The sequence below is a fragment of the Chrysemys picta genome, chromosome 1, assembly GCF_011386835.1.
Source record: "Chrysemys picta bellii isolate R12L10 chromosome 1, ASM1138683v2, whole genome shotgun sequence".
NCBI classification, from domain to species: Eukaryota; Metazoa; Chordata; order Testudines; family Emydidae; genus Chrysemys; species Chrysemys picta.
In genome coordinates this window covers 306,545,854-306,571,249 of record NC_088791.1, presented here as the reverse complement: position 1 = coordinate 306,571,249, position 25,396 = coordinate 306,545,854, and the positions used below count along the sequence as shown (strand labels likewise).

Genomic DNA, 25,396 nt, shown 5'->3' with positions numbered 1-25,396 from the left:
TATGACAGACACATCATTGAGGGGGGCAACCATACGGTCTTTTCTGACCAAGTAGTGGAGAAGAGGTGAAAACAAATTTATTTATACATAATCTTTTAAAACACCCAGCAACGTGCTAGGTGCCTCACAAAATTGTAAACCTCTTCCCTGCTCCCCATAGAACACAGTTCATATTTAAACATGACATGACAAGTGATGGTCATAAAACTGGCAAATAGCTGCTCAATAAGATACACATCTTGATTAAAAATAAATTCTTCCTCCTTTTTTTTTTTTTTTAAGTGCTCAGTTTTCAGAAATGTCAGTTCTCTGGATATATTTGTCAGGGATTTTGAAAGTAAGCTGATTCCTGAAAATCTAAAGCTCAGTAATATGTTTAAGAATGCAGATCAGGCAGAGTCAGCAATGTTCTTGGTATCTAGTGGCTTTCCTGCATTTTTAGTATGCCTCCTAATCTTTGCTAGGGTTACCATTCGTCCGGATTTACCCGGACATGTCCTCCTTTTGTGTGCTAAAAATAGCGTCCGGGGGGAATTTGTAAAGCACTCACAATGTCCGGGATTTCCCCCTCCCCCGGCAGAGCGAGCGGCTGGGAGGGCTGCAGGAAAGTCCCGGGCTGGACTCCGGAGCAGCTTCCTCCTCCCCCCCCCCTGCATTCTGGGCCGGCTGGCAGCTCCTCCTCCTGCAGCCCGCTCCGGCAGCCCTGTGCAGGGCCAGGGACCGGGTTTTGTGTTGTGCAGGGGAGCTCAGCCATGTGTCCGGCTGGCACAGAGCCCAACACCCTGTTCTGAGCAGCAGGGTAAGGGGGGGCAGGAGAAGGGACAGGGAGGTTCTGGAGGGGGCAGTCAAGAAACGGGGGGGGGCTTTTGGAGGGGAGTGGAGAAAGTTTTGGGCAGTCAGTGTACAGGTAGGGGGTAGGGTCCTGGGGGGCAGTTGGGGGGGGTCTTAGGAGGGGGCAGTTAGGGGACAAGGAACAGGGAGTCTTAGGTAGGGGGTGGGGTTCTGGAGGGCAGTTAGGAGCAGGGGTCCCAGGAGGGGGCAGTCAGGGGACAAGGAGCGGGGGGTAGGGGGCTGGGAGTTCTGGGGGGGAGCTGTCAGGGGGCAGGAGTGGGGAGAGGGATCGGAGCAGTCAGGGGACAGGGAGCAGAGGGGTTTAGATGGGTTGGGAGTTCTGGGGGGGCTGTCAGGGGGCAGGAGTGTGGAGAGGGATCGGAGCAGTCAGGGGACAGGGAGCAGAGGGGTTTAGATGGGTTGGGAGTTCTGGGGGGGGCTGTCAGGGGGTGGGGAGTGGTTGGATGGGGCGTGGGAGTCCCAGGGGTCTGTCTGGGGGTGGGGGTGTGGATAAGGGTTGGGGCAGTCAGGGGACAAGAGGCAAGGAGGCTTAGATAGGGAGTGGAGTCCCGGGGGGCAGTTAGGGGCAGGGGTCCCAGGAGGGGGCAGTCAGGGGACAAGGAACGGGGGGAGGGTTGGGGGTTCTGGGGGGGCGGGAAGTGGGAGGGGCAGGGGCGGGGCTAGGGCGGGGCTCCTCCCGTCCTCTTTTTTGCTTGTTGAAATATGGTAACCCTAATCTTTGCACTAGCTTTTGAATTATTAAATCTCTTGGTGGCTTTTGCAACATATAGATTATGAAGAAATTTCTCATGGATAATATTTCACTAAAATTGTAGGGGAAATTGAGAGATGTGACATGAACAATGCCTTCAGATGCTAGTCCTTAGTGTACTATATGGTATTGGTTCTCTTTAGTGAAATAGCAACAGAGGGTCCTGTGGCACCTTTGAGGCTAACAGAAGTATTGGGAGCATACGTTTTCGTGGGTAAGAACCTCACTTCTTCAGATGCAAGTCTTGCATCTGAAGAAGTGAGGTTCTTACCCACGAAAGCTTATGCTCCCAATACTTCGGTTAGTCTCAAAGGTGCCACAGGACCCTTTGTTGCTTTTTACAGATTCAGACTAACACGGCTACACCTCTGATACTTTAGCGAAATAGTGTGTGAATAAGTGTGCAATTTTACCTTCTACTAATTTTAAATTATAGAATTGCAGGGAGAACTGTCTCCATTCTACAGCATTCCCACTAGGCTTGTAGCAATCAATGCAAGAAAAAAGTGCTTTGATGTGGTAAAGACATGCTTCTTTTTCTGCAAGTGCTGAAAGAGAAAAACTGAACATGGCAAGATTTCTAAGATTTTATGCTCTTTTTGACAGGGACCATGTCTACCTTTCTGCATGGTGTATAGAATAGACTTATTTGAGTCCTCTGCAGCTACTTAATATAAAGATTAAATAATGTCAAATGTCATGATGTTACAAAAAGTGGAGATAGGTGAAATGATTCTTGGAGTGAATATGAGATGCCAAAGAATGTTAAGCATTAGCAAAATACTCTGTAATATGAAAATGTGTGTCAGGAAAAACAGATCAATTAATAACTAGGTAAAAAGAGCAAACTCTTAATAGAATAAGTAGTCTTTTGCAATAATGAACAATCTGATAGAAGTTTTTTTAACTTGATATGAAGATGTAGCTTTTCTTTTCATGTGGGGAGTTCAGTAGTTTTTCTTCTTGCAAGTATTCTGTGGTGTTTGTACCAACTAACACCAAGGGATGAAAGACAAGGGAAAACTTGAAAATTATTCAGTAGTTATCCACATATTCTACAGATTAATATCTTACATTTTGGTTTTATGGATTTGTTAAAATCAAGTGGTGTTTTTTGTTGTTGTTTTGCTCTTTGCTCCCTACATCCTATTTTCTCCTATTTATGTCGCCACCTCCCCTGAAGCCACTTACACTTTTGAATTCATCGCATCTTGCTTTTGTCTCACATGTATGAATGGGTCTAAGCTTTTCTTTAAAACATATGTTTTGTTATTTCTTGTGCTGTATTTATAGTGCTTTTGGTGCACAGTGTGAAATAGTCATAAAATTTACTAGCTAAAGCACAAAGGAACATTTTTCAAAGGTATTTAGGCATCTAAAGATGCAGATAATGTACCTAGTGGGATTTTCAGAAACTCCTTGGCACCTAATTACCATTGACTGCCTCCCCTTTTTAGGCCAATAAAGGACTTCATTGGGTTGACTGCTAGATACCCTTGCCAACAGTGACAAGCTGTAGTGCAGGGATCGGCAACCTTTGGCACATGGCCGGGCTGGTTTGTTTACCTGCCATGTCCACAGGTTCGGCCAATCGTGGCTCCCACTTGCCGCGGTTTGCCGCTCCAGGCCAATGGGGGCCGCGGGAAGCGGCGCAGGCCGAGGGATGTGCTGGCCACTGCTTCCCACCGCCCCCATTGGCCTGGAGCAGCAAACCGCGGCCAGTGGGAGCCGCATTGGCCGAACCTGCGGATGCGGCAGGTAAACAAACCGGCACGCCCGCCAGGGTGGCATACCCTGGTGGGCTGCTTGCCAAAGGTTGCCGAGCTCTGCTGTAGTGCATAAAGGATCATACTATAGAGTTCTGTTGCATTTTATTATAGATGGGGAGGAAATTGGTATAATTACCCACTTTAGAGTGTTTAGATGATTCTGTAAAATAACTTTCATAATTAGAACCATGCATCAGATCATGGAAATTAAGAACGAAAGGCCTTATTAATGTTGGTCTGTCCTGTTGCTAGAGCATGATTGCTCCCAACAGTACACTTGGGCTACTCTTTGTGAAGTCTGGTTTTAAATGCTTCAAATAGTAGGATTTCCATCACCTTTTGGGACATTATTTCATAGCCTGATGATCTCACTATCATTTTCCCTTTCTTAACTTCCTTCTGTCACTTACAGCTTTTCCTGCTTGTATCACCCTAAATAATTTCTCCTCTTACTTGTTTTATACCTTTCAAATGTTCATGGTCAGTTAGCACAGCCCTATTAAACACTTGCTTTGTCAAACTATACATATTTAGCTGTTTTTATTTTATCTAGAGTCATTCCTTCAAGTACTCTAATTTTTTGTTGCTTTTTTCTGAACTCCCTCTGATTTGTGTTGATCGTTTTGGGTAAAGGTGTCCAGAGCTTGAACGCAGTGTTCAGTGTTTGTTTTCACTGGACAGAAGTTGTAACACGCTCCATGATGTGAGGTTTCTACGTATGCTGCCCGCAGTCTTGTATTACTACTGTTATTATTTGTAATTGCTGCCGCATCATGTTGCAAACTATAATGTAATTTGCTGTCCATTATTACTGCTATGTCTCTTTGGGTGTTAATGGCTTTCCTTATGTCTCGCGTCCATTAAATATAAATTTAAAAAATGCAAGTTACTACATCTTTCAAAAAATACTTGTCAAGTTTTTTAATAAATTTTGTTTTTGGAAAGTGGAAAATTGTATGATCTGCAATTCTTGAATACAGTTTAAAGTTTCCTCCCCATTACTGCTAAATGAACATTTCTAGAGGAGTGACTTGTCTCTTCATTGTGACATTGGTGAGATAACCCTTTGACAACAGTAGGTGGTTTAAAAAAAATATATATATTTTTTTACATTACCCAAGTCCTTCTTTAAAAACAAGAGAATTGAGTTACTATACTCTTTAATTGTTTTAGAATCTTCAAGAGCATATTAAATCATCATATCTTGACTTCATCTGCTCATTCTGGGTTTTATTTGCTAACTATGACTTCGTGTCTCCAGTGATTGATTTTTTTTGTTCATTGTATGTAGTATATTTCCCCTTGCTGTCTGGGTTCAGGTGCTAAATATGGCTCAGTTTTATGTCCCTCTCTCTCAAGAAAAAAAAGTGAAGATAGTTGTAGATCAGTTATTGTTTCAAGTCTTTTCCATGATCAGGTTCTATGAAAACACTGAATAATTGTTCAGGATGAGAATTTGTATATGCTTCTAGAGGCCAGTGTTCCCTCTAATTTTTCCCATGCATGTGCGGAATAAATTTTGTTATGTGCACCAATATGGAGGTGATGAGACACATCACCTCCATATTGGTGCACATAAGAAAATTAATGTGGCGGGGGTGGAGCCGAGGGGTTCGGAGTGTAGGAAGGGGCTCAGGGCTGGGGAAGAGGGTTGGGAGGTGGGGTGTGAGGGCTCCAGGGTGGGGCTGGAGATGAGGGGATTGGGGTGCAGGCTGCCCCACGGCTACAGCAGGGGGAGAGAGGATTCCCCCCAGCTCTCTCTCCCTACAGCAGCACCTGGGCTGGGGTGGAGAGAGGTGCCTCTCTCTGCTGCGGCAGCTCTGCGGCTGGAGCCGCAGGATAAGTGCTTCTCCCCTGGCCTGGGCAGCTCCTGGGCTGGGTTGGAGGCTGGGGAGGGGCTCCTCTCCCCCGGCCACAGCAGGTCTGTCTGCAGTCCGGGCCACTGGTGATGGTCTGTGGCTTTGGGCTCCCCGGGGAGCCGGAAGCAGGGGTCTGTCCATCACTGACGGTGCAGCAGTGGCTGTGGGCTCCTTTCCGGGGCTGCTATTCCCCCCACCCCAGATCACTGGTAGGTAGCCGGCGGCTGCTGCCTGCCAGTGACGGAGGGCAGAGAGAGGAGCCCTCAGGAGCGAGTGGACGGGGGTGGGGGGTGGGAGGTTGGGTGATGCCCTGGGCCTTCGGGCCTAGAGGAGCACCAGGGAGGGGCCAGAGAGGAGAGGAGCCAGCACAGCGGCTGCTGGGACGTAGCGCAAGTGAAGGTGGAACACCAGGCCGGCGGGGCCCCTGCTGGGTTGGGTTGGGGCCAGGGGAGGGGCACCTCTCACTGCTGCGGTAGGTCCAGGGCTGGGGGAGAGGCGCTTAATAGACTGCTGCGTGGCTGTGCAGCTTAGAGGGAACTTAAGCAGTGACTCAAATCTTGAGTCCAATAAATATTCAAAATTTTTTTTTCAGTCTTCAGATTTTTCCTTTATGTTGACTGATTTAATATTTTTACTTACCAAAGGCGTGTTTTTCTTGTACTATTACAGCTAAAAATGTCTTTCTTTGCTCCCATCCCTCAGATTGGAACCTTCTGGTCAAGTTTTAGGGTTGGAAAGTTTAAGGGTAGAGAGGTATTACAAATTTAAGGATATATTTCTCCCTGTGTGCATTAAAATAGCTGCGTAGAAATTAAGCAAACCATTTTCAGGTAAGTTGTTTCTGATAATGCATGCTGTTTAGGAATAATTTAGAAAACATTTAGAGTAAAATGAAGAATATCCTTTCATATGTAGCAATGTTACTATACTACACAAACTACCTAGGGAAGTCATGGAATCTCCTTCAGTAAAGGTTTTCAAAAAGAGGCTGGATAGCTATGTCTTCGATGGTTGAGAAACAACAAATCCTGTATCTTGGCAGGGGCTTAGACTAGATGACCTTTGCGGTCCATTCTAACCCAATTGTGTTATGATTTCTATGCAGATCATACTTTACAACTATTTTTTTTCTTTTAAATAGAATATAAAAACAACTGCATATTATCTTATATGGGGTTCTTTCAGGTTAAAAATTTTCTTATTACCAATAACACTAGATTATCAGAACTGAGCATTTGATTTTTTTTACAGTTGAAGTTTTCAGTTTCACATTTGTTTGCTTAACCTTAAAGGGTAATTTTAAAAGAAAATTTCATTGCATTAAAATAGTACTGCAATTTTGGTGTTGCAAATACTGCAGGACGACGTTTTTTGGTCTGCTGCTCCTGAAATTATTGAAAAATTAGTTTTGCAAAAGGGATTGAAAAACTTACATAATAGTTAGAAATTGATACAAGAGATAAGTGGTGGGAAAGGCAGGGGAAGCCGACCATTGATGTGTTTTATGGGCAATACCATAGTGAGAAACAAAACCCAACTTTTTAGATCGCAGAAGAGGAAAGTGTGCCAAGATCCCTACCAAAATGCTTCTTGGAATATTTGTATTCACCAACCTCTTCTCATTGTAGAAGGGAAAAAAGGTTTTGTTTTGTTTTCTCTCCATAGTCATCCAGAGTCTGCATCTGTAGGAGAGCGAGGCTGTCATCTCTATGCTGCATACCCCTATAGGAGAGTGAGGCTATATACCCCTCCCACATAGATGCCTGGTGGCTGCAAGGGTAGAAGGTATCTGCTGTTCTGCCTCTCACCGACTTCCATTTTTGGGTGTCTCTCACATGACTAACTCCAGTGCCAGTATATGCTGTGGAGCACAGCTTTCCCCAAGCAGCAAAAGAGCCATGAGGAACAGCAGCAGATGCAGGCACTTTGGCTGTTGGCTTACAGATCAGGAAGACAGGCAGCAATATTCCATCCATGTTGGGTCATATTTGGAAGGTTATCTTCAAAACCATAATGGCGATAAACTTAATTAAAAAAATATAAAATTTTAGTTTCTGTGAGAATTGATTGTTCATGCTTCTGAATTTCTCTGGGAAAATGCCGCATTCACCACTGTCTATTAGGTGCATTAAGTTTCCAAGCTCTGTTTTACAAAACCTAAATTTTGGACCAACTTTGATCTGACAGCATCCCTTTAACTACTGAGGGATTCAAGGGGGTTCATTATTTATTAGTACATGTTAATTTCAAGATTCTTAAATTCTATATTTAAGGTTGTGTGGATCAAAGTTTGCTATTTATGTTTTTCAGAATTTAAACAAGCAAGCATATGACTTGGCAAAGGCTTTACTAAAGAGGACAGCTCAAGCTATTGAACCGTACATTACTAACGTAAGTCAAGATTTGCAAGTGATTAAACACATGGGTGAAAATAAAAACTTTAAAAGAGCTGAGTAATTTATTGGTAGTTATTAATTTTGTTGTAGGTTAGGTAGTTTTTAAGATTAATAATTTGGAACTCTTATATGATGGAGAAGATCTGCTGCATTAAAAATACCATATCATATTGCCCTTAAAATCTAATACTCAATTGTTTGGGAATTACCAAAGCCATTACCAAATTTGAGGTACTCAGTTACAATTTCCTGACCCAGTTGCAAAACCAAAGTGTGCTTTCATTATCATCATCATTTTGTATTAGGATAGCACCTAGAGGTCCCATTCATGTTAGTCACATTCAGTTAGGTTCTATACATATACGTAGTGAGACACAGTCCCTGTCACAAAGAGCTAACAATATAAATAGACAAGGCAAAGTGTGGGAGGGGAAATAGAGGCCCAGAGAGATGAAGCAACATGCCCAAGGTTGCACAGCAGGTCAGTGGCAGAGCTAGGAATAGAAGCAAGGTCTCTGACTTCCAGTCCAGTGTCTTGCCTATTAGATTATGCTGCATTGCTGGAGAGGTGTTCTATCATACTGTGGGACTTAGTTGCAAGTTGGTGTAGGCAAGACCTAATACCAGTAACTAGGGAGTTGATGGTCTATGTTTCTTTTAGGTTCAGTGTTCTAAAATGGAAATCAAAGGAGGTTGGTTTTGTGTGTGCGTATGTATGTATATATATATACACACACACACACACACACACACACACACACACACACACGGTTTGTGTGTATATGAATGGAATGAAAGTTTTTTACAGTTGATCTGGTGTCAGGGACTTATCCCAGTCAAACAAGGGGGATGGTAATTTAATATAAGATATGGGGGAAATAAAATCTAAACAAACTAGCATTGATATGTAGTCAGTGTCAGCAAGTATAGCAGCTTCTTGCATAATTTCTTCACTGGTCTGATCTAACCCATAATAATGATTAAAATGGAACTGTCCCTTCATCTGTGACAGTCAGATGATAGCTCAGGCTCCTCTTAGAAAACTTGATTTCTGGAAAGACTAAAGGTTGTGGTACTGGACACTGTTGCTAATAGGACTGAACATCTCCTTTCTCAGTTGCTCATTTGTGCACCCTCAACCTCTGGCATGTTGGTGTATGCAAGTCCCACCTTCAGACCAGTCTCTCTGGCCTTTCAGTGGAATACATTCCAGAAAGCTCCTGCTAGAAAAAAAAATTGGTTCTGGATTAGGGCTGTGGATTAATCGCAGTTAACTCACATGATTAACTCAAAAAAATTAATCACCATTTTAATCGCACTGTTAAACAATAGAATACCAATGGAAATTTATTATATATTTTGGATGTTTTTCTACATTTTCATATGTCTTGTATTCTGTGTTGTAATTGAAATTGAAGTGCATATTATTTTTGAATACAAATATTTGCACTGTAAAAATAAGTAAAAGAAATAGTATTTTTCAGTTCACCTCATACAAGTATTGTAGCACAATCTTTGTCATGAAAGTGCAACTTACAAATGTAGATTTTTTTTTTTTGGTTACATAACTGCACTCACAAACAAAACAATGTAAAACTTCAGAACCTACAAGTCCACTCAGTCCTACTTCTTGTTCAGCCAATCGCTAAGACAAACAATTTTGTTTACATTTACAGGAGATAATGCTGCCCTCTTCTTATTTACAATGTCACCTGAAAGTGAGAACAGGCATTTGCATGGCACTTTTGTAGCTGGCATTGCGAGTTATTTACATGCCAGATATGGTAATCCAGGGATCTCAAACTCAAATCACCGCAAGGGCCACATGAGGACTAGTACATTGGCCCGAGGGCCACATCACTGAAACCTTTTCATATGATGATACAAAAGTATAGTAAAAAATGAAGAGTAATATAATATGCTATTAAAAGTCTATTTATTAACTTTTTTAAAACTGTAATGCGAAAAGTCAGTGCTAATTTTGACAGTCATTCCGTTTTTGGCCACTTAGCTGGCAGCGTTTTGCATCAACCAGAGCATCAATATTAGGTTTGATATCCTGAGACGAAACCAATCTCAGTGTTGCTTTCAAATGTTCATCAGTGAGCCTTGACCATAACACAGATTTGTTAATCTTCATGGAAGAGAAAAACTATATATATAGTTTTTCTCTTCCATGAAGTATACTTCTGCTTCAAAATGGTATCACACTGAAGCTCCACTAACTCCATCTGCAGTTCCTCTGCAACATTGTCAATTTCCACAGCAAATGGTGAGGAAAAAAGTTGAAAATGTGGTTCATGTGCCTTGAAATCTTTAAACCACACACCAAACTTTTTGTATAAGTTGAAAGAATATGCAGATATCATTTCTAAGGATTTGGGTTCAACTTTTCCTAAGGAGTTCAGAGTCGAGAAATGGACCAAATTGCCAGCAGTCAGCTGTTTCCCCCACAAAGTAAGCTTGACTTCGAATGACTTAACACTGTCATACATCTGTGTTATCACCTGTTTTCTACCCTGAAGCTTCAAGTTCAGTGCATTCAGGTGGTCAGTTACATCTGTTAGAAAAGCAAGGTTGCAGATAAAAGTGGAATCAGCAAGCTGTGGAACCTCCTTGTTTTTCATTTTCATGAAGGAATCAAGCTCTTTAAGTGCAAAAAAGCTTGAAAACGTTTCCATGACTCAGCCGTCTAACTTGAGTGTGATACAGGAGTTCCCCATATTTGCTGTCCATACTTGCTAGAAAAGAAGTGAAGTGTCTGTGATTCAGCCCTCGTGCACGTATAAAATTAACGGTTTTAACTACATCCATAACTTCCTTCATTTGTAGACTTTTACTACACAGGGCTTCTTGGTGCAAAATGCAATGTATACTGGTGAAGCTAATTCCTGGTATATTGAGGCTGTTCAGTTTGGTCTTCAGTAATCCAACCACACCAACATTTTCAGAGCACATTGATGGCTCACCATTGGTAGCCGAAGATACGAGTTTGTTCCATGGCAGCACAGCTTTTTCAATGCACTCTTCCAGTCCTTGAAATATGTCACGTCCCGTTGTGGTACCCTTCAGTGGCATGAAGTCTAGCAATTCTTCAGTTACATTCAAATTGCAATCCATACCGCTAATGAACACTGCACACTGTGTGGTATCTGAGACATCTGTACTCTCATTAAGAGCAATTGAAAATGCTTCAAAGTCTTTTGCCATTTGACTCAATTGTTTTTGCACATTATCTGCTAAATCCGTTATCCTGCAGGCAGCTGTATTGGCAGACAAGCTTATGCCTTCAAAAACTTTCTTCCTATCAAGATATAAAATTTCGCTGGCCTTCACAAGACATTCTTTTACGAATAGGCCTTCTGTAAAAGGTTGTGATGATTTAGCTATTATTTCGCTTATCACAAAATTTGCTCTTACTGAATCTTCGCTAGACTTGTTAGTCTCTGAAAAGAAAGTTCTTTGCTTGGCAGATGCTGCTTTAAGTTGCCGAACTTTTTCCTCTCGAATTTTTTAGGTGAATGCATCATATTTTTCACAGTACATCGTGTCGTCGTGCAGACGCACGTTATGCTCCTTGGGAACCGCAATCGTTGGCTGACAAATAAGGCATTGTATTTTATCTTTTACCTCTGTGAAAAAATATAAATTCTCCCATTTGTCTTGAAAAACTTTCTTCCATGAGTGTTCTTTTTTTTGACTAAGTCATTTCTGAGTGGTTTTAATAAAATATATACACTCAGTAATGCACCTCACTCAAAGGACAAAACACGCACTTAGTTTTAGAATTACTTCTATTAAAGCCCCCACTCCACCCCTTCCATGAGGCCCCACCCCTGCCCTGCCCCTATTCCAACCCATTCCCCAAATCTCTACCCTGTCTCTTCTCCCCCTCCTCCCCTGAGTGCACGGCTTCCTGCTCCTCCCCCTTCCCTCCTGAAAAGCCCCCGGAGGTAGTCAGAGGAGCAGGGAGCGGCGCGCTGGCGGGGAGGAGAGGGGAGAGAAGTGGGTGAGGGGAGTTTGGCGGCCACAGGAAGTAACTCCGGGGGGAGGGTGGGGAGCTTGGCGGGCCGCAGCAAAGAACTCCGCGGGCCACATGTTTGAGACCCCTGTGGTAATCATTTGTATGACCCTTCATGCTTCTGCCACCATTCCAGAGGACATGCTTCCATGCTGAAGATGCTCGTTTAACGCTTTTTTTTAAATTAAATTTGTGACTGAACAGCTTGAGGGAGAATTGCATGTCTCCTGCTCTGTTTTGCCCGCATTCTGCCTTATATTTCATGTTATAGCAGTCATGGATGATGACCCAGCACATGTTCATTTTAAGAACACTTTCACTGCAGATTTCACAAAACTCAAAGAAGGTACCAATGTGAGATTTCTAAAGATAGCTACAGTACTCGAACCAAGGTTTAAGAATCTGAAGTGCCTTCCAAAATCTGAGAGGGACGAGGTGTGGAGCATGCTTTCAGAAGTCTTAAAAGAGCAACACTCCGATGCGGAAACTACAGAACCCAAACCACCAAACAAGAAAATCAACCTTCTGCTGGTGGCATGTGACTCAAATGATGAAAATGAACATGTGGTGGTCTGCACTGTTTTGGATTGTTATTCAGCAGAACCCGTCATCAATATGGACGCATGTCATCTGGAATGGTGGTTGAAGCATGAAGGGACATAGGAATCTTTAGTGCATCTGGCATGTAAATATCTTGTGACGCCAGCTACAACAGTGCCGTGTGAACACCTGTTCTTACTTTCAGGTGACATTGTAAACAAGAAACGGGCAACATTATCTCCTGCAAATGTAAACAAACTTGTATTTCTGAGCGGTTGGCTGAACAAGAAGTAGTTGCAGGTGTGACGGGTTGGATCACAGAAACCCCCTTGGGAGCTGCCACCCGATGTGCAAAGACTACCCCTGCTTCTGCTTTTCCTGCCAGCTCAGGACTCCAGCACCGTGTCTTGCTGAGCCAGACACTCCCGTCTGGCTCCAGACACAAATCCAGGGTCTGAATCTCCTGTCCCAAAGCTGCAGGTTACCTAAAAACAGCTTACAGAAGTGCGCTTGTCTTTAGCACTCAGATGCTCAACTCCCAATGGAGTCTAAACCCAGATAAATCCGTTTTACCCTGCATAAAGTTTATGCAGGGCAAACTCATAAATTGTTCGCCCTCTATAACACTGATAGAGAGATATGCACAGTTGTTTGCTCCCCCAGGTATTAATACATACTCTGAGTGAATTACTAAATAGAAAATGTTTTTATTAAGTACAGACAGTAGGATTTAAGTGGTTCAAAGTAGTAACAGACAGAACAAAGTAAGTCACCAAGTAAAATAAAATGCGCAAATCTATGTCTACTCAAACTAAATACAGATAATCTCACCCTCAGAGATGTTTCAGTAAGTTTTTCTCAGACTGGACACCTTCCAGGCCTGGGCACAATTCTTTCCCCTGGTACAGCTCTTGTTGCAGCTCAGGTGGTAGCTAGGGGATTCTTCATGATGGCTTCTCCCCTTCTCTGTTCTCTCCCCCCCCTTTATATATCTTTTGCATAAGGCGGGAACTCTTTGTCTCTCTGGGTTTCCACCCCCCCTCACTGGAAAAGCACCAGGTTAAAGATGGATTCCAGTTCAGGTGACATGATCACATGTCACTGCAAGACTTCATTACTCACTTGCCAGCACACACATATACAGGAAGACTCACAGGTAAATACAGCCATCTGCAGACAATGGGAGTCATCAAGATTCCAAACCATCATTAATGGTCCACACTTTACACAATTACAATAGGCCCTCAGAGTTACATTTTATATTTCTAGTTTTAGATACAAGAGTGGTACATTTATACAAATCAGATGATCACACTCAGTAGATTATAAGCTTTGTAATGATACCTTACAAGAGACCTTTTGCATGAGGCATATCCCAGTTACTTACATTCACTTATTACCGTATTTTCTCTAAAACTATCTCAGTTACATTATATTGACTTATTATCAAGTTTTTATAAAACCATATAGACTGCACAACGTCACAGCAGGCTCTAAAATTTTACATTTTTATTTTTGAATGCAGTTTTTTTGTACATAATTCTATATTTGTAAGTTCAACTTTCATGGTAAAAAGATTGCACTACAGGACTTGTATTAGGTGAATTGAAAAATACTATTTTTTATCATTTTTACAGTGCAAATATTTGTAATAAAAAATAAATATAAAGAGCACTGTATATTTTGCATTCTGTATTGTAATTGAAATCAATATATTTGAAAATGTAGAAAACGTCCAAAAATATTTAAATAAATGGTATTAATTTAACTGCGCTATTACGTTGTTTTAATTGCTTGACAGCCCTATTCTGGATATATCATTATTATTATTTTCTATCTGTATTACCTAGGCCTAGTGCCTATGTTGTTGAAGCCTTTGGCTTGACAAGGGGTGTTAGCTGCATGTTTTTCATTCTCCTCCATTTCTAAACTGCTTCTTAGATTGCTGGCATGATCCACAGAATTGAGAGCAGTAGCTATGCAGCTTTTACTGTATCTGTTTGATTTTTTCCACACCTCTGTTACTCTAAAGTACTTAAGAAAGTAAGCAATATACTGCTGTTTGTTACAGGTGTGGAGAAAGGGATCTGACCATGGGAGCATGAATAGATTTCTTACACCACTGTCTTACACCACAACCTTCTAATTTGCTGTTTATAACTACCTATCTTGTCACATGGGAAAGAAGGGGGGACAGGGAGTTAAAGAGGAAGGAATAGACAGGAAGGATGGGAGGACAAAGAAAAACTACAGGTGGATTGCAAAGAATAGTTAAGAGTTGAATAGAGAGGGAAGACCCCAGAGAATAGATGGATGATGAGGGAGAGAAATAAGAGATGAGAAGGAAGAGCAATCAGGCATAAGAAAAATGTGAGTTCTACTATAAGTAACATAAGTAACACAAATTTTGTTTATTACAGGTAAGGTTGCAGTAGTGCATACCTGAGCCACCCTAAACCTTAAGAGCATGGAAATAAACTTGGGGAAAATATTCAGTATTCCTTACCGCCTTCATGTAGCCTTCAATACCACACTGCATTTACTTCCAACTGTGACAGATAAAAGCAATAGGCACTCCAACTTCATCAAACGTACACTTACAAGATTTTGCAACTCTGACCTCATATTCTTGTAACAAGAAACCATTACATCTGATATAATATTAAATATGATTTACAATCTTAAGATTGGAGAGGTTGTTGTTAAGGGTGTGTGTAAAAATTATGCAAAGGACATCTAGCAATTCATATTGATGATGATAAAGCAGATAACTTTGAAAGTTTAACATCCCTGCTTAAGCAAAACTTGGGCTTAGGCTTAACTCAGTTGTTGCTGCTACTCCACCATAATTCATGGTTGCATGATACATGTTAATTAACATGGATAAGAAGATAGGAAGGAAAGACAAGAATGGAGCTTGATTTGATTTTTGTTTTTTGGAAATGTGGCAAATGTCTCGATGCTAGGCAGTTGGTGTACTGTGGCTGCTTATTATACTTAATGTGATTATTTCACTATTACCATGTCCCACCGATTCTCTCTTCACAACCTTCCAATTTGCTGTTTGTAACTACCTATCTTGTCACGTGCAAAGATTGTAAGATGTTTGTGGTAGATATAGCATCTAGCATAAAGGGTTTGTGAATCCTGACTGGGGCCTCAAAGTGCTACTGCAATAAAAATCCTCCCTCATGGTGAAAAATCTTTGCATTCACAGTTCTCTTGTTCTGAAAACACACCCCACAAGTGGGGAATGATACTCAGTACATTCTATAGCATTAAAGAACTATTTTCTTTGGTAGGGTAAATAAACACAATAGAGGACACACAACTATTGAACCAGGAATGTACATCTTCCAGTAAAAGCTGCTTGTTTAAAAAACAAAACAAAACAAAAAAACCCTCATAAGGCCAGTTCACAGGCTTAATGTTTCTAGGGTAGCACACAGTTTTTTGATTTGTAAATATGGTGCATCCTTTCCTGGTCAGTTAATAGTTTCTCATTTTTCTTCTTGCGCTTCTCAGCTTATGAAAGAAGCCCCCTTTTTTTCCTAATTGGCTTGATTCATGTTACAATAGCACATGGAACATGTGAACTCCCTCTGCTGGCTTTGTAGTTAATTGTTCAAATGCTTTACCAAGGTCTATACATTTCCTTGCAAATTGATCATGCTGATGCACAAGAGAGTTCTATGATATGTTGTTTTACAAACACAAGGGTGGAAAAATTAATTTGACAAAGGGAAAGGGGCATAATTGGTTAATATTTTTTTTTATTTCAAAGAAGTCAAGATCATTTTTACCCATCTAAAAGGTGCAGAACATAAGCTTTGTGTTCTTCCTCTCACCTCAAATCACACCTGTTTCTCTCAAAGGATCCATAAAGGAATTCCCTATCAGGTTAATGCAGCCTTTTGGTTATTGATAGGGTGCTCTTCTTCATCTTGACTATTGCGAAGGAGAGGGGTCTCCTTTATCCTGACTTGCCTGTTGCACAGCACAATATCAATTGTTTGACACAATACTTGTCAAATTTTCAAAGGTAGCCATTGATTTTGGGGTGCCTTAACTTTTTGGTGCCCATTTCAAAACAATTGGGCCTGATTTTCTGAGTTACTGAGCACGTGGAGCTCCTCTTGACTTCAGATGAGGTGTAGGTGCTTATACTTAAGAAAATCAGATTCAAGATTTCTCAGGTTGGGTACCTAAAAGTGGATATTTTGAAAATTTAGATCTATTGCTTGGTACTTGGTCTGATCTGATATACATTTATCAGGTAGAGTGAGTAGCAAGCTTTGTGGTTGAGGCTGTGCCCTAGTCCAGGCAGAGACAGCAGTGAGTACCAATTAAATGTGCTCCATCAGCAGACTTGGTGGTTTTGGAGTAGCATGAACAGTGTTGCACACTTTGGGCATGGGGCTCTTTGGTAGATTAAAAAAGGAGTTTGAGAAACAGTTCTGTGGTCTAAAATGAGGTAGGCATGATAACTTTCCTTCCTTCCTCCCACACAGTACATATTTCAGTACATAGTAAGTAACAGAGTGATTAAAAAGTAAAGCAATGTTTAATTTGTTTACATTTAATATTAATGTAGAATTTTATCAGATATTCTTATAGTTGAAAGTACAGATTTACCCTCACGTCCACCTAAGTCAATGTGTTTGCTTTATAACTGCAGTGTACAAAAATGCTGCTTTGCAGATATAAATTCTTAGACATACAAAGTAATTGAGTTCAGAAATTTCCATTTAACAGCTTTATAAATTAGAGAGATAAGGTGGGTGAGGTAATATCTTTCATTGGACCAACTTCTGTTCATGATGAGAGAGAGAGATTTCGAGCCACACAGAGCTCTTCTTCAGATCACACACCTGTGTGGCTCAAAAGCCTCTCTCATAATATCCTGTGACTAACACGGCTACAACTACACTTTATTTTTTACAGTAGTGTGATAATTCCCTATCTGTTTCTCTATATTGGTCCCATTTAGGCAAAAGGATGGAATGCTTTTGAAATAAATTGGTGTCGCTTGTGGTTAAATAACTCTAAAAATAGTCACACTACAAAAGATCTGATATAATTGAAACTGGTAGAGGAATTATTTGTTTCTGTTAGTTGTTTCTAGACTTGCTGTGATAAACTAAACATTGCATAACACCTTTTTTGTACTGTTGCTTTTCATCTCTAGTTTACGAATATAAATCGAGAGAAAAAAGTACTGTGTATCTTAAGGGTCATCTTTCCATTAACTCATTTCCCCCCACTTTTATCACTTTAATAGGTAGAAATTTGTATCCTTACTCAGAATTTGTGAAGATATTGTAAGCTGATTCTGTGATATGTGAAGTTAGAATTTTAGAAAAGACACAGAAGATGTATACTGTTTTACTTGTATTCTGTTACTGATGTAATGTTCTTTGTTTTCCTTTCCAGTTCTTTAATCAGGTGCTTATGCTTGGGAAAACTTCTATCAGTGATCTGTCAGAGCATGTCTTTGACTTAATTCTGGAGTTGTACAATATTGACGGTCATCTCTTGCTTTCTGTTTTACCGCAGCTTGAATTCAAACTTAAGGTAAATATCATACTATGTTTGTTTTAGACAGTCTTAAAATGGAATTTTTTTCTCTGAATATGCGCTATGTAATATTTGATAGATCACCATGTCTAATTTGGAATTAAATGTCTTTCTTACTGTCACATCTAAGTAACTCAAAACAACCAGTTCATAAGAGTAAATATATAAGAAGACTAATCTATAATTACATTTTTTCTACAACTTTCAGAAGTTATTTCACAGAGTAATTAGAAAAGACTGCATTTATAAGTGTGATTCACATGTTTCATACAATTTGCCAGTTTTTTGGCATTGCAAGCTACTATTTATTTAAATGCTTATGCAGTGGTTCATAAATTTTAATAGATTGAAAATCATGTGCCACTTAATGGCATACTATGCCCTTGTATGTAGTAATGAAAAAATTTGAGTGGAGAAGAGTGGAATTTCTGGGCATATGTCTGGCCAACATTAAAATACTGTATAGCTTTCACTAGATTGGGAAACATTTGTTATCCTTTGTGGTTGGAAAACAGCAACTTCTTTACTGTAACTTTCTGGAAATTTAAGAATTAATGTCCATTTTACTGCATTTTCATTATTGTGGTCATCCCTGAGCATTATGCTCCCCCTCTCTGGGCTACTTTTTGCCTCGCTGTCGGTCTTCTCAAATTTATATTAGAAGGGGATGTGGGTGCTGAGCTGTTCTCTCCCCCCCCCCCCCAATCTTGCTTGAGTAAGCAGCACATCTTTTTTCAGGTTTTATTTTATTTTAAAAATGTGTCAAAATGATAGTCTCATGAATGGGGGGGGAAAATAGGCCTTCCAGTTTTAAAAATGAGGCCTATGGTCAGTATTTTTTACCATGGGTCAGGTCTTCTGTATTACTCATTGTACTTCCTCATGTTTGAATTGGGAAAGTTCTGGAATAAATGTTTAAGCTCTGAATAAAAAGGCACTTGCATTGTGGGCTTGGGGTGTAATGTTTTTCTCCTTCTCATAATACTGCCTCTGTCCTATCCATTTCTGATCTTGTCTATCACCACTGCTTTTCTCTATTCTTCTGCGTAATAAGGTCCACAGATCCTAAATAATGGGTCTTCAACCAATTCTGAGCTTAGGATACAGACCAGAACAGAATAGGCGTGTCTCTGTCCCTGACAAGCCCACAATCCACAGCTGTAGGCAGGCTAACCAGGTCTTCCCATTGTAGTGTGTTAAATATGAGAGCCTGGTAATGTCTGATGAGCTTATGAAGAAGCAAAGGTTAAAGCTGATCTTCTTCTTCTTCTCTTCTGATGGGAGTGTCTGAAAGGAGCAATCACACCCATCCTCAAAGCAATGAGCTGACAAAACAAGAAAGAAGCGACAGTGGACCAGAAACTCAGACAGATAGGGGGAAGCTAGTGGTAATATACCTTAACTGAGAGGGAGTCCTCACAAAGTAGCATTAGCCAAAGATACATCTCCAAGGGCAGGAAGATGATTGGACTTGCCTTACCAGCCACAGCTGGTGGCTGTGTTAACCTTTTGTCATTGCCTATTCCTCCCCTGCCTTCCTGAATCAGGAACTTCCATCTCCCAGGAGTCAGATCACCAAAGACCAAGCTTTGTGTCCTTTTAAAAATGGAACTGAGTGTGAGCCTAAGGAATCTCCTCTGTCCCTAGTAAATATGGAAAGCCCTTTCTTTGTCACCTTTGACGATATGTGTACAATGCAATTAGACAGCTGTGGCAGGCTGTGCCAGCTGACTCTGGCTAAGGGGCTGTGTGGGTGGGGTGGACCAGGCTCCGAGGCCCCATGTTGGAGGTCTTGTGGCCTTGCCACAGCCGGCCCTAGAAAAAGGCAGTGTAGAGGATCCTTCAAGCTGTTTGTCAATATCCCACACAACCACTCCAATCAGAAAGGGGCTGCAGGGAGCAGCCAATCAGGGCCCAATAGGCTAGTATAAGAAGAGCTGCAGAGGCAGAGTGAGATCAGTTCCTTGCTGGAGTTGAAGGAGTTTGGCTGGTGTGCCTAGCTGGCTGAGGGAGCTACAGGACCTTGGACAGAGCAGTGCTGGCAGGGACCCAGAGGAGCGAGAAGGAGCTCTGGGTTGCGGCTTGGACTCAACCAAGACAACGCCCTGAGATAAGGGTGAAGAATGTACTGGGGCCACAGGGAAGTGGCCCAGAGAATCATAGCAGCAATGCATCTCAGTTAAAAGGACATGGCGGACAGCTGCTATCTTTAGGGCCCCTGGGCTGGGACCCAGAGTAGAGGGTGGGCTTGGGTTCCCCACACCAGCCACTGGGAAAGTGGCCTGAACTGTGCACCCCAAAAGGGAACTGAACTCTTTTAGGCCCAGAGGGTGTGAGGACATTGTCTCTGGGGAGGGAGCCCTGGAGGATAGCTCAGTGCCAGGGCCAAGGCCATTTTGAAGACTGCTGGACTAATTGAGGGCCGGGGCCAGGGAGGGCGACAGGGAAAGAGAGGCCTACTGAGAGTACTGGGATAGGCCCCCCTTTTGGACTGTTTCCCCTATTTTACATACAAACTGTGTGTAACTCTGGCTGGAAGGCTGAGCAACCGAAGACCCACCACAAACTCAGTGTGTAGGCACACGCACTTGGACAGCGGGTGCTTGTGAGAGGTGAGTGCGATCCCATTACAAGCTGTTTAATTATGGTGTAGTCATTTGGGCTCGGGCTGTATCTTGAGCTCTGGGGTCCTCCCACCACTTGGGGTCCTAGAGCCCAGGCTCCAGCCTGAGCCTGAATGTCTACACTGCAGTTCAACAGCCCCTTAGCCTGGGCCCCGCAAGTCTGATTTTATTTTATTTTATTTTAATTACAGTGTAGACATACCCTCAGGCAGACATACCTTCCCCAAGACCAGGGGAAGACTGCTTCTGAGAAAAAGCAAAGATATCCAAGATTCCATTAAAACTAAAGAATAGTTATCTTTTCCTCTAGTTTTAACTCCATACTAGAGGAGGAACTAGCCCCAGATACATTGATAAAATATGTGGTATACTGCAGATCAAAGAGAAAACACCAGAGCTTCTCCCTGAGCCATTTCTTTATATTTAAATGGCCAATGACATAAACTGAAATGTTATAGGTCATCAAATTCTAAGAAAAAGTCTTTGAGACCTAAAAAGGGAAAGAATACTTTCCTCTCCTTCTGGAAGGCCAGTGATCTTATGCTGGGCAGAAACCTTAGAAGGAGAGAGGGTAAGACATCTTCAGTTAAAAATGTTTTTAAAACTCTACTCACATGGTTAATTACCAGTCCAGATCTTTTCCCCTAACAGTCTGACAAAGGAAGAGAAATGAGAGGAGGAAAATACAAAAGGATCAGACAACTCAGAAGTATTTTTCATCTGCATCTAAAACACCTGTGTCCCATAGCTGTCTATAGAGAATTTTATCCAAGAGGAATGGGCATACTGTGCTAAATCTAACTTGTTGGAGAACCTTGCCAAAAAGTTTATATTATCGATCAGAGCAAAGGGCCCCATGTGCTCCATTGCAACAACCACCGAATGCTGGTGCAAATTAATTTTTCTCTCCACGAAGTTCCCTGCATTGCCATTCCTTGCAGCCCTCGAGAACATGCACAACTATGGTTAATAGTTATTGATGTAAAGTTCAGAAATGTAATTATTTCTGAGGATGAGGTTGTTTTGATGTGCTCTCCAGGTAGCTTAGATCCACTCACCAGGTCTTGGTCCTGCAGTATTGGCCAGGAGGCTGGGCTTAGATTTTCCATTCAGTCTCCCATGTGTCAAGGAAGAGTTTATGGGCAATTTTGTGTCCAGTTCTGTGTTAATGCTATGTCAATCCAGCCTAATTCAGAAGATCAGGAAGGAGAAATCAATTATGCTTCTAATTGCCCCTCGCTATTCAAGGCAACCTCATTTCTGTGATGTAGGCAATATGTTAGCTAGCCTGCTCATCTATTTCCATTGCAGAAAATACCTGTTGTTGTCACGTGGACTCATTCTACATCAAAATGCAAAAAGGGGCTGTGTACAAACTTGCACTGAAATAACAAGGTGTGAATTAAAACCAGATTAATTATTTTCAGTGCAAGTTTGTCCCTGGACACTTATTTGGAATAAAAGTGGCTAAAATCAGTTTATCTAATCCACATATATTCCAAAATGTGTCCAAAGAAAGACTTGCCCCCAAGTAAATAAATAAGTTTAAGGACATATTTCATGATTTGGGGGCTAGTCTGTGTACACCAACCGTAAATGTAGCTGCTTCAACTTTGAAAGGAGAGAGTTAAAAAATAGAGTCTATTAACATGTTAGTCTTGCCAAATTACTAGTATCAAGGAATGCATCAACATATTCTATAACTTAGTCTCCATTCAAATTTTGGTGTAAAGGCCAGGATATTTTTTCCTATAAGCGCCATGGTCAACACTTGTTTTAATTTCTGCAAAATGGGCTCACTAGGGATTTTAAAACTCCAAATTTAACTTCAGTTGGAGGCTATATTTCAGCATTTGTGTGTCAACAGGCTTTTCACTCATGTATAAGAAAATTGTGTAGTGAGCATGTCCAATTATTACTCAAAAAAATCGTAGAACACAGCCATAGGAGCTGAACGTTTTCCTGAATACTCTCACTAAGTGCCAATTTAGAATCTCTGTTGAAGTCTTTACTTCTTATCAATGAAAATAATTTTCTTTTAGTCATCACCATGTCAAGGAGGGTATCTGAAGTAGGGGCATTATCCGTTGAACCTTAATATTGTATACTTTGCAAGTAGAAGGTGGTTCTTGTCATTAATGTGGAGTTTATTCCTAAAATCGAATATTCAGTTTTACAGATTGAAGGAAGTTCTCTTTTCTAAGATCCTTTCATCCTCTGGAAAAAGCAATGGCATACCCTCAGTTTAAGATGAAATTATATAGATCATAATCAGATCTTCCTAAATAAACTCTTTTTGTACTTTATCACCCAGTATATAGTGTCAAGAAAGCCTTGGAATGAATCCTAAGAAGGCTAATTTGGAGTGTTGTAGATGTGTACAAAGCAATAAGTCGCATGCTTTAAGTATGGCCAGGAAGGAATTAGTCCAGATGAATTAACTATATGGATGCGGACCCAGACAAACTACACAAAATTTAAAAGTTGTTTTCCTCTTTAAGACTTAAAAGCACATCAACTTAAAAATCACCTATGTATGTTTTTACCTATTACTGTAACCTATTTAGTTCATATTTTTTAAATTGATTTTATTATACTGGTGTAAACCCCATGTAGACACACTTATTTTGATTTAAGAGTGGTTTTCAGCTTAGCTTAAACCTATTCCCAGTAAACTAAAGCTAAATTGACATAAGTCTGGTTTAAACTGAAATAAGTGTCCATGCAGCCTTTGTTACCAGTGTAACTAAAGTAAATTTAATTTGCACCTTAGGTTAGACCATACAACTTTCTCGTATAAACAAGTCTCATGTAGACTACTGTATGTTTCATGTAGTAGATAGGGTGGTTAATAAAAACTGTATGAGGCACTGAATTAATACAATTTCCCTCCTCCGCGTCATTTTGTGAGGGAAATGTCATGTTCACTTGTAGATAAAATTAGAAAGATTTGGACTTAACTGTTTCTGTGGCTGTGCTTGGATGTAGTGGAGAAGGGGCAGCCACAGGGGAGCCATTTGCAGCTCCTTGTCAGAGGCCCAGCACTGGTGACACAGCAATATGGGGCCTACTCTAACTTATACCTTTGGACAACCAGGTGTAGTGGGCTGTGCCTCCTTCACATTACCACCTGCCTTCAGCACCCACTCCTCTGCGTGGTTATGGGTGAGGGCAGCTGGTGATACAGGTGGCTATGTTACCTATTCCTTTATGCTAGTGGAGATTCCCCCTACTCAGAGAGAATTCTGTGGGAGTTCTGGTTGGCTTGAGTTCTCCTTGCACTGCTTTCATGGAGAAAAGTGAACTTAGTGGACTGGAGACTCTGGCCCTTTGTCTTCTCTACTTCAGTCGGTGTTGCTCCTTGTGAGGAGTGTTAAGTGATGTTGGAAATATTTTGAGCTACAAACTGTGTGCTTTGGACATATGTCTTTCCAGGCTGGTGAAACCCAGCTGGGAAGAACTTGACCCATTGTTGATGGAGAATGTAAATACACTGAATGATGTGGTCACACACAAGCTTTTGGTGGAGCTGAAAATTGAGCTCAGGACTCCAAAATATATGCCCACAGATCATTTTGGGGTTTGGTTTCATGGTTTACCAATTTTGCAAAAAAATTTTCAGTTTAAAAGGGAGTTCAATATCTTAGCTGTATATAAATGATTGTCATCCTCATTTATTAATGGGCCCTTCTTTCTAGCTTTTTCTCTAACGCTGCAAACTACCCCCATGTAAATATCTGTATTCAGATACGTAATTTCTAAAAGCCGTCACATTCCTTTGAAACTTTTTGTGTAGCATGAAATGTACTTTTGTTAGTCTCTAGGATTTTTAAGTAAGTGGAGGAGTTTGTGTATGTTGTGCTTCTAAACTGATTTGTATTACTGATTTTAAGAGATACTGTTAGGTGATTGATTTTAAAAACAGTAAAATTTTGATTTACATGAATACTTCAAGAACTTGGTGTCTAAACCTTTGAACAAATTTGTGCTCTCTCTCTATATATATCTATAGATACATTCTCTCTCTTTCATATATATATATATATATATATATATATATATATATATATATATATATATATATATATATATATATATGGTGGTTTGTTCATACATATTGATGTTTACTGAGCAAGCACACTAGAATGCTTGATATCAGGTTCATCAACTGTTTTTGAAGATGTATGCACTTTTCCATTCACTTTTCTAAAGCATTAGATTTCAAATTTTTCTTATGATTGCCCACTTCGTAAGATAAACAATCTCTCCCCAATCTTGATTCCCTACCTTCTGTGTGGCAGTTGTCGTTCTCGCTTATGTGACAGTTGTCCATGCAGCAGAGACTTGTTCCTCTTTTCCTTCCTCTCACTATATCACATCACATTTCCTTCATGACTCTTACTAATGCCCGCATTCCTGCCCCATATAAAAATAAAAACAAACCCAACAATACAATAATGATAACTCCTCATATTTATTTGGTTGTATTTTATATCCTGCTTTTCATTTGTTTATGCCTTATGTAAACCCTACAGGGCCAGGGTCATCTTCCTATCAGTATTTGTACAATACCTAGCAGAATGGAGCCTTAATCTTGATTAGGACCTTTGGGTATTACCATAGTATAAATGTTATGTTTAATAATATAAGTAATATAAGAAAAAATTAGGAAAATAAGATGAACATCAAATAATTAACTGTAAATAAACTCGCTTCAGTACACCGTGTTGCTGCTTCACTTATCACAGAAATGTAGGGTTAGAAGGGACCTCAAGAGATCATCATGTCAACCTCCCAGCACTGAGGCAGGTTTAATATATCTAAAGTCTAGACCAGTGGTCTCCAAAGTAGGGTGCGCACACCCCAGGAGGTGCGCAAGAGGATCCTTGGGGGTGCGCGGTAGGAGGAGCGCTTTTTTTATTTTTATTTTTAATTTTTTTTGCGCGCTTCGGCAGTTCGGGCGGGAGTCCGAGGTTTTTTATTTTTTTTTATTTTTGTATTTTCCCT

The 25,396-nt window shown here is 40.9% G+C and overlaps 1 protein-coding gene across 9 annotated transcripts in view; it reads left to right on the top strand.

Moving 5' to 3' along the window:
- Positions 1–25,396, top strand: part of PDS5B (PDS5 cohesin associated factor B) — a 276,903-nt gene that overhangs the window by 121,873 nt on the left and 129,634 nt on the right. For 8 of the 9 annotated variants that reach the window (XM_065594581.1, XM_008167674.4, XM_008167679.4 and 5 more), the window contains 2 exons: positions 7,542–7,622; positions 17,622–17,762. In XM_065594581.1, coding sequence (XP_065450653.1) covers positions 7,542–7,622; positions 17,622–17,762 — 222 coding nt within the window. The remainder of the gene's footprint in view (positions 1–7,541; positions 7,623–17,621; positions 17,763–25,396) is intronic. The other variant, XM_065594592.1, reaches the window with a different exon arrangement.